Source organism: Temnothorax curvispinosus, unplaced genomic scaffold, assembly GCF_003070985.1.
Source record: "Temnothorax curvispinosus isolate PA1 unplaced genomic scaffold, ASM307098v1 QBEX01000836.1, whole genome shotgun sequence".
Classification (NCBI taxonomy): Eukaryota; Metazoa; Arthropoda; class Insecta; order Hymenoptera; family Formicidae; genus Temnothorax; species Temnothorax curvispinosus.
The window spans coordinates 12,318-21,507 of record NW_020210616.1 but is presented as its reverse complement, the minus strand read 5'-3'; the positions used below and the strand labels follow the sequence as shown (position 1 = coordinate 21,507).

The 9,190-nt window shown below is 43.6% G+C and overlaps 1 protein-coding gene across 1 annotated transcript; it reads right to left on the bottom strand.

Moving 5' to 3' along the window:
- Positions 1-4,019: 4,019 nt before the first annotated feature.
- Positions 4,020-8,232, bottom strand: LOC112458507 (the record flags this gene model as incomplete). The annotated part of the gene is made up of 2 exons (XM_025022191.1): positions 4,393-8,232; positions 4,020-4,051 (listed from the first exon to the last, which is right to left on the bottom strand). Coding segments are annotated over exons 1-2 (3,872 nt in total), but the record flags the coding sequence as incomplete, so codon positions are not given.
- Between the last annotated feature and the right edge of the window lie 958 nt (positions 8,233-9,190).

The following is a 9,190-nucleotide window of genomic DNA, read 5'->3' as shown; positions in this document are numbered from 1 at the left end:
AGAGAGAGAGAGAGAGAGAGACAGAGAGAGACAGAGAGAGACAGAGATGATGATGATGATGATAGTCGTTTATTAGCTTCAATAGCTACATAAGAAGTTTTCTTATACATTACAATAATAAATATCTGAAATTAATAACTCTGAAAGTAGCCTACTACGCAACTCTATTATATATTATATATTTGCTCCCCTTTCTCTTATCTGAATATGTTTCGCTACCATTCTTCTGAAATGCGGCAATCTGTCTTCTCTTTTTATTTCGTTGGGTAACGCATTGTACATTTTCATTCCTTCATACCATAACATTTTCTGTTCTTCCGTAGTTCTACATCTGTTGATATAAATATTTCCTTTTTGCCGTGTACTTACACCCTCTCTATATTGCACTAATTCTATATTATTTTGCAAATATATGGGACATAACCCATTTACAATTTTATATATGAGTACACATGTATTGTACTCGATCCTTTCTTTTATCGACATAAAATGTAGTGCTTCTAACATATCACTGATTCTCACTCTGTTATTACATCTAAGTATTATTCTCATCCCTTGGTTTTGCATTTTTTGTAGATGCTCCAAATTTGTTTTACTTATACCCACTAGTATAGATGAGCAATATTCGAACAATGGACTTACTATTGCTTTATATACAATGCACCTCATGTTTGCTGATAGTTCCCTCCCAATTCTCCGCATAACACCTAATTTCGCTCCTACCTTTTTACTAATATAATCTACATGTTTAGAAAAATTTAAATTTTTATCAATTATTATTCCTAGATATTTAATTTCACTTACAATTTCTAGTACCTTATTCTGCAGTTTAATTTTTAAATTGTCCTCTATTGCTTTCTTTCTAACTCCTCTTATTAACATAATCTTAGTCTTATCAACATTAACATACAGCCTATTTATCTTTAACCATTTTTCCACTTTTACCATTTGCTCATTGAGATTATTATTAATTTCTATACTAGAATACCCTGTTGTATAAATCAACGCATCATCCGCGAACAATCTTATTGCACACTTATCATTAATAGCCTCTATAATGTCATTTATATATAATAGGAATAACAAAGGTCCTAAAACTGACCCCTGAGGAAAACCTAAATCTACATTAACGGGAGTTGACAGAACCCCACTAAATTTTACTCTCTGAGATCTATTTTTCTAAGTAACTTTTAAACCAATTTAATACTGCTCCTTTTATTCCATACCATTGTAATTTTTTTATCAAGATTTCTCTGTCCACTACTTCAAATGCTCTTCTTAGATCTAAGAAAACCACTCCTATCATTTTTCCGTCCCCTATTGTTTTTTTCCAGTCCGAAACTACCCACTGTAAAGCAGTTTCGCATGAATGCTTTGCCCTGAAGCCCGATTGACATTCTCTAAGCAATTTATTATTTTCTAAGTATTCTACTAATTGTTTCTGAACTATTATCTCCAATATTTTCTCGTATACTGGCAATTTATTTATCGGTCGGAATTCTTCAATTTTATTTGTTCCTCGAACTTTGGGTATCGGAACTACAATCGCTTCTTTCCACTTCTCAGGGAACATTCCTTCTTCGAGTGACTTATTTAGTATATGACATATTTTCTCTGCTGCTGCTTCTACTACATGTTTCATTATTTCTACAGTTATACCTTCTTCTGTACCGGCTTTGTTTTCTAATTTTCGGACTATTTTACATAATTGCTCTACTTCAATTTGTGTAAATACTTCTAGAACACAGTCGGCATATTTTCTATTCGCTATGCAGTCTTCTCTACTATTTATATATGTTAGCGCCCTAATAGAGAGAGAGAGAGAGAGAGAGAGAGAGAGAGAGAGAGAGAGAGAGAGGGAGAGGGAGAGGGAGAGAGGGGAGGGGGAGGGGGAGGGGGAGAGGGAAAAGTGGGAGAGAGGAAGAGAGGGAGAGCGAGAGAGAGAGAATGACGGGAACCAGACGAGAGGAACCAGGTCTGCCTCCCTCTCCCTCTTTCCTTGCTTTTCCTATCTCTTTTTCTCTCTTTTTTTCCCTCTTTCTCCTTCCCACCCTTCTTTTCTCTCTCTTTCCTCCCTCTATTTCCCACCCTCCCGTCCTCCCCCTCAACCTTTCACTCTCCCTTCCCCTGCCTCCCTCTCCCTCCCACCCTCCCAACAATAACATGCTGAAATGAAACCGGCACTACCACCATGTGAAAAACTTTAATTGATTTTTGAGATTTTAAGTTGCCCGTTCTCAGCCTCTAAGTAATTGCTTGGACAACAATCGGTTCTAGGAAGTTGTGAGTTACATCGGTAGGAAGAAAATACCACAGTTTGGAGCGATTCTGACGTAAGCCAAAAAATGGCCTTATTGACACTCCTCCTTTTCAGCTGCGTCTTCTTTTTTAATTTTCAAAATTTTGCTTTTAGTAAAATTTTCAAAAAAAGGTTGGAGGCAGAAGATGAGCTCTGATCAAGTTGAAATTTTACAGATATTAGTTTTAGACATATTTGCATCTTTTCCGCCTAGTTGCGTTATAAAATTCAAAAATTTTGTTTTTTATATACAAGTTCGCACCACCTTAATGACTATGTAGAAAAGTAAAGTTGATGTTTTTTTTATCGGTAATAACATTTAAAAAAAATTTTTTTTTTTAATGCTCAACTGATCTTTATTTGAAATATATTTTGTATCATATGTAGATCTATGAGCCGCTGGAGGCTTAGGCGCGTATAATTTGTAAACAATAGCTTTCCATGTCACCTATGAGGTACTATTGTTGACACTGTACGCACCCGGGTTGTGATGGGTGCGGGAATTACGTAACAATTTTATGCTTGATATGCTTTATTTCGTTATACTTGCACAAAATATAAATTTCTTATGACGAGCGCTAACAAACGTGTCTTCTCTTCGCCCGCCATGTTACTTCACTCTGCACTGCGACATCTTTACGCGCAGCCACCTACTAACATATCGCCCGCCTTGAAAGACCTGGCTTTCAACGAGATATTACAAGTATTTGTACTCTCAGGACTTATGCTAATCTTATCGCTACACGTAAATACAAACAAATAGGAGTTTATACATCAATAGGTAAAATACAGAGTTTCGCTACAGTACGTTGCACTATGCCTTTCGCAGTCTTTACACTTACGACTCTGACTTTTCCATCACTGCCTTCGTGGCATTCAGTTACACGCCCTAATGCCCATTGCATCGAGGGTGCATTATCATCTCGCAATAGCACCAATGTGCCTACCTTGATCGGGGAAACTTGATCTTCGCGATTCTATTTGAATCTCTGTTGGAGATTAGACAAATATTCTGTGGACCAACGAGTCCAAAACGTTTGAACTAATTTAGTGAGATATTGGAAACGCGTAAGACGATTGGAAGGAGTTTCAACAAAGTTCTGCTGTGGTATGGCGTTAAGAGGTTCCCCGATCAGGAAATGTCCTGGGGTTAACGCACGCAGATCCGTTGGATCGCTCGAAATCGGAGTAAGCGGTCGCGAGTTCAATACCGACTCTATTTGAGTAAGAATAGTGTACATCTCCTCAAACGTTAATAGAGCTTCGCCGAGTACGCGCCGCATATGCGCTTTGATAGATTTTATACCGGCCTCCCACAAGCCGCCCATATGGGGAGAGTATGGAGGAATGAAATGCCACTGTATGGCGTGATCTGAACAATGTCGCTCGATAACCTCTTGATGATCGAACGTCGTGATTAGATCGTAAAACTCCGCTAACTCGTTTTTAGCGCCCTTAAAATTACTACCGTTGTCGGAATAAATATACGCACACTTGCCGCGCCGCGCAATAAATCGCTTAAGTGCATTAAGAAATGCCGGAGTGCTTAAATCGGAAACTAATTCGATATGTATTGCTTTGGTAGACATACACACGAAAACACAGACGTACGCTTTACAAGTTTTGTTACGCGAAAGTTTTAAGCTGAACGGGCCGCCGTAATCAACGCCTACGTTCACAAACGCGCGAGTATACGTTACACGATGTGCCGGTAACTCACCCATAAGGTGTCGTGCAGCATACGGTCTGGCTCTGAAGCAAATAATACATTTATGCAAAATCTTTCTGATAGTTGACCTAGCAGATAAGATCCAATAAGATTCTTGTAATGTAGAAAGTAAAGCCTGTGCACCGAGATGCAAATTTCTACAGTGCTCATCGCGAATGATAAGATGGGTGACGTGATGATTAGAAGGCAAGACAATTGGGTGCTGACGCGAATACTCGATTTGTGCGTTCCTCAATCGTCCTCCCACTCGGATGATTCCTTCCTTGTCCAGAAAGGGATGCAGTGTCAGTAAACGACTGTCATGTCGAACACGTTGCTCGATATTTAGATCGTGGATTTCACGTGGAAAACAATGTGCTTGTACCAACTTAATGATCAGCCGCATCGCTTGATCCAGTTCGTTGACGCTCAATGGTCGTATCTGTCGCGTAGTACTTGATTTAATTGGTTCTTTCCAACGTAAGCAATATGCAATAACTCGCTTCAGTCTAGAAAGAGATGAAAACCGACTGAGTATATCGTTATCTTCGAAGATTTGCGTGAACGTGGTGCTGGATGCTTTGGTCTCCGGAATCTCGCCGATTACCGGGGGAATCGTTTCGTGAAGATGCTCCGCAGGATCGTACAACCACTCAGGTCCTTCCCACCAGAGACGGAGATGCTTTAGTTGATTTGGGTTCACCCCTCTGGAGATAACGTCCGCTGGATTGTCCTCTGATTTTACATGATGCCACATTTCCTTTTCTGTTAATTGATGGATCTCCGTGATCCGATTGGCAACGAAGGTTTTGCGTTGATAAGGTTCGCCGTATATCCATGCTAGAACAATTTCTGAATTGCACCAATAAAAGCGAGCTTGAATGCTTAATGATAGCGTATCCATTACTAGCTTAACCAGTTTTGCTAGCAGAAGAGCTGCGAGGAGTTCCAGTCGAGGAACACAGATTGTTTTCAATGGCGCGACCTTTGACTTCGCGCATAATAGCCGAATTGTAATCCTTCCTTGAGTATCGATCGATCGTAAGTATACGCAAGCCACATAGGCTGCTTCCGATGCATCGGAGAACCCATGAAGTTCAATGCGCACGGGGTTTCCGCAGACAACCACGCGCGGAATAGAGATGTCGTTGATTGCAGGAAGCTGTTCGAGATAGTTGAGCCACTCAGAATGTAGGCTGCTAGGAAGTGATTCGTCCCATGTAAGATTTAACTGCCACATGCGTTGGAGCAAGATCTTCGCAGTTATAGTGACTGGCCCCACTAATCCCAATGGATCGAAGATCTGAGACGCGACCGATAGTACTTTGCGCTTTGTGACGCGACCCTCTGTGTTTCTGAAGGTCACTCGATATTGTAGTGTGTCCTTGCGGGAAGCCCACGAAAGACCGAGAGTTTTCACTTCGTCTCCGATGTTTAATAGTTGCGGAATCTCGTCTGCACTGGATGAGAGGAGAGTCGGTTCGTTAGAGTTCCATTTGGCCAACGTGAAGCCTGCTGATCTCAATATTTCAATGAGATCTGTCTTCAGGGATCGAAGTGCGTTTATGTCATCGTCGCCGGTGAGGAGATCATCTACGCAGAAATCCTCCAATATGACTTTACTCGCAATCGGATGAGATTGTTTCGCATCATGAGCTGCTTGCTGCATAGATCGAATTGCTAAAAATGCTGAGGCTGCTTCGCCATATGTAACTGTATTTACTGAGTAATCCAGTAATGGTAAACTGCTGGCTGGTCTCCACACGATTCGCTGCAAATTTCTCTGCTCCTCGATAATCTCGACCTGTCTGTACATCTTCACGATGTCAGCTGTTAGTACGAATTGGTGTTGTCGGAATCGCAGCACGATTACAAATAACGTTGGCTGGATCGTGGGTCCGACTTGCAAAATGTCATTAAGAGACTTTCCTGAAGTTGTCTTGGCAGAAGCGTTGAAGACTACCCGAAGCTTATTCTGCCCGTTAACTTGGGTAACTACGGCATGATGTGGGATGTAATACACCGGCGAGGTGTTACTTGTTGTATCGTTTACGACGGTCATGTGACCCAATGATTCGTAATCCTGCATAAACTTGACGTAAGCTGCCTTGAGCTCAGGATCGCGTTCTAGCTTCTGTTCGATTTTGTAGAATCGCTTCACCGCGGTACTACGGGATTCGCCCAACTCGCTGGGGTCCCCTTTGAATGGTAGACTGACTATAAACCGTCCACTTGCGTCCCGTTTGTAGGTCTGCAGAAAGTGGAGTTCGCACGATTCGTCGCTCTTTGATCGCACCGGCGCCCGGTCGATCTCTTCTATCGTCCAAAACCTTTCGACCTGCTTTTGAAGTGCCGCGTCTGCTGTTATGTAACTGATTGATGCAGGCGATTGAGTGACTGGAGTAATATCACCAGCGGCTATCCATCCAAGATGCGTCTTCTGGAGGACTGGTTGATTGCGACCTAGTTTTATCTGGCCAATGCAAAGAAGATCCCAAAATATGCTTGCTCCTAATATCACGTCAACCCTACCTGGAAGGTGAAACGTGCTGTCAGCGAGATTTATATTAGGAGGGATTTTGAGATGACCGATTTCGACTGCTGCTATGGGCAGGTTCTCGGTTATTCGTTCAATAATCAAAAATTGACGCTTAGTTTTATATGCAGTATGCTTAGATTGTATAACAGCACCCGCTGATGCGTGGAGATCTATAGCTGGACCTATGCCTTTGACTGAAAAATCCTGCTCATGCGTACTTAACTTCAAACGCTCGCAAAGCTCACGCGTTATAAAGTTGAACTGAGAACCCGAGTCTAAAAGTACTCTACATTCGACTCGTGCTCCGCTCCTATCGTGAATCCAAACCCTTGCGGTTGACAATATGACTCGGTAAGGAGAGAAATGCTCTGGAATGCTTGTCGACGTTAAAGCGACGCCCTTGCTAGTGTCTGAATTGCTGCTACTATTCGATTGATTGTTCGCTTCTACTGATTGATCGTTAGGGTGTAACAACGTGTTATGTTTACCCTCGCACTTTCTGCAATGAGTCGACATACAATTCGCCGCGATATGATTGCTTCGCAAGCAATTACGGCAAAGTTTAAGCTCGTTTACTACGCTTTGTCTTTTCGGTACGCCTAAATCGCGGAACTTGTGGCATGAATAAATGAGGTGCGATTCTTCTTTACAATACGCACATTTGCGAGACGCTTGTTTCTCATCGCTTGTATTCGCGAAAGAATTCGATTGTGTTGCTTTATTCGGTTGGGACGACGCTCGCCCTTCCGATCGCGCTGCTGATTGTGTTTTATTCGCCTCTGGCTTTATATTCTCCGGTTCGAGAATGAGGCATCGATCCTCGAGGAAATCTGTCAAAGTGCCGACTGTGAGATTTTCCCGTTCCTTTGCATGCGCACGCCATTCGCGTCGCGTCATGCTGTCTAACTTTGAGGTTAAAAGATGAATTACTACTGCGTCCCAGGTATTAGCCCCGAGCTGCTCAATAGCACGAATATGTCGCAACATACTGTCTAATGTTTTTCGTAACTGCCCCCCAGATTCCTTCTGTATCACGGGAATGTCGAGTAGTAACTGTAAGTGACGACTTGCGATCGCGGTTTTGTCCTCGAACCTCTTTTTCAAGAGCGTCCAGGCAATTTCGTAATTCGCTGCGGAAGACTCGAGTGCTTGAATGACCTCCGCGGCACGCCCTTTCAATGACGACCGCAGATAATACATGCGTTGAATATCTGATAGGTTAACGTTTGTTTCGATTAGCCCCTGAAAACTGTCGCGAAATTGGAGCCATTGCTCAGGATTCCCGTCAAATACCGGAAAACTCATCGTCGGCAATTTGACCGTGAGATCCTGCGTGTGGCCGGCACCTCCGTTGAGGTGGGCATTGTTGTGCTGCTGATTACCCGCGTAATTGATTTGTTGATGCTGTGCTCGCTCAAGATTGACAAGAGCTCGTGCTCGACCGATTAAAGAACAATACCGTTCGTCTATGATATACCGTTCTTCATCCGCGTCGTCCAAATCCTCGATTTTATTCTGAGTGTCGTTAAAATTAGGCCATAAGCTTTGTATAAATTCGATTCTTGCTTCAAGAGTCTCGATCGGATTGCCCGACGCGCGAAAGCCCTCAAGAAATGTCTCGAAACCCGTAAGACGGGACTTAAACGTACCTCGCGCACGCCTAAGAGAGGTTAGCTCGTTTGCCATCGTGAAGCTACGCTAACTTGACACGATCTTTAGTAACGGAACGGACTTACAGGTTATGCTTAGATTGCTATACTCGATACGCTTAGCGCACGCTCGGATGCTGCTGTGATCCTCGTTGCCAAGTCGTAGAGCTGTCTGTGGAACGATGGTGCTCGACTCGTAGTAACAGCACGGCTGACCCTCGTCGATCTTAACCTCGATCCTCGCAGAATACCGGTGGGCTCGTGTCGCCGCCGGTGTCTTATCACGTGGCTACGTGATGGTGAGATCGCCGCAGTGCAAGCGTCCTGTGCTGCTTGCAAGCGCGCGAATCCGCTGTCTCAGGCTCGGCCTTGCGCACGAGTGAGTGTCTGGTGAGATCGCCGCCGTGCAAACGTCCCTTGTGTCGTCTGCAAGCGCGCCAATCCGCTTCCTCAGGCTCGGCCTTGCGCACGAGTGAGTATCCGTTGGCGCCCTTTGTTGCTGGGCCCGCCACACGAGAGAGAGAAAACGAGAGAGAGACAGCCTGACTATCCTCTCGTGCTTGCCGTTGTTTCAGGCGTCAATGCTTTTTGATGCAGTCGATCGGCTATCGCAATAACCGAGACTCACGATGCTTTCAGTACTTGCCCGCTGGACTACCTCTGCTAGATAATTTCGACAGCGTTGCCGGCAAATACTTATGTGCGTTTTCCACTGCCGGTTCGACGCACGTTACGTTGCTATGCCGCATCCGGCCAATTATACCGGAATCCGGCTCGAAGGACCACTTGTACGCACCCGGGTTGTGATGGGTGCGGGAATTACGTAACAATTTTATGCTTGATATGCTTTATTTCGTTATACTTGCACAAAATATAAATTTCTTATGACGAGCGCTAACAAACGTGTCTTCTCTTCGCCCGCCATGTTACTTCACTCTGCACTGCGACATCTCTACGCGCAGCCACCTACTAACAGACACATCTTTTTTTGAAAT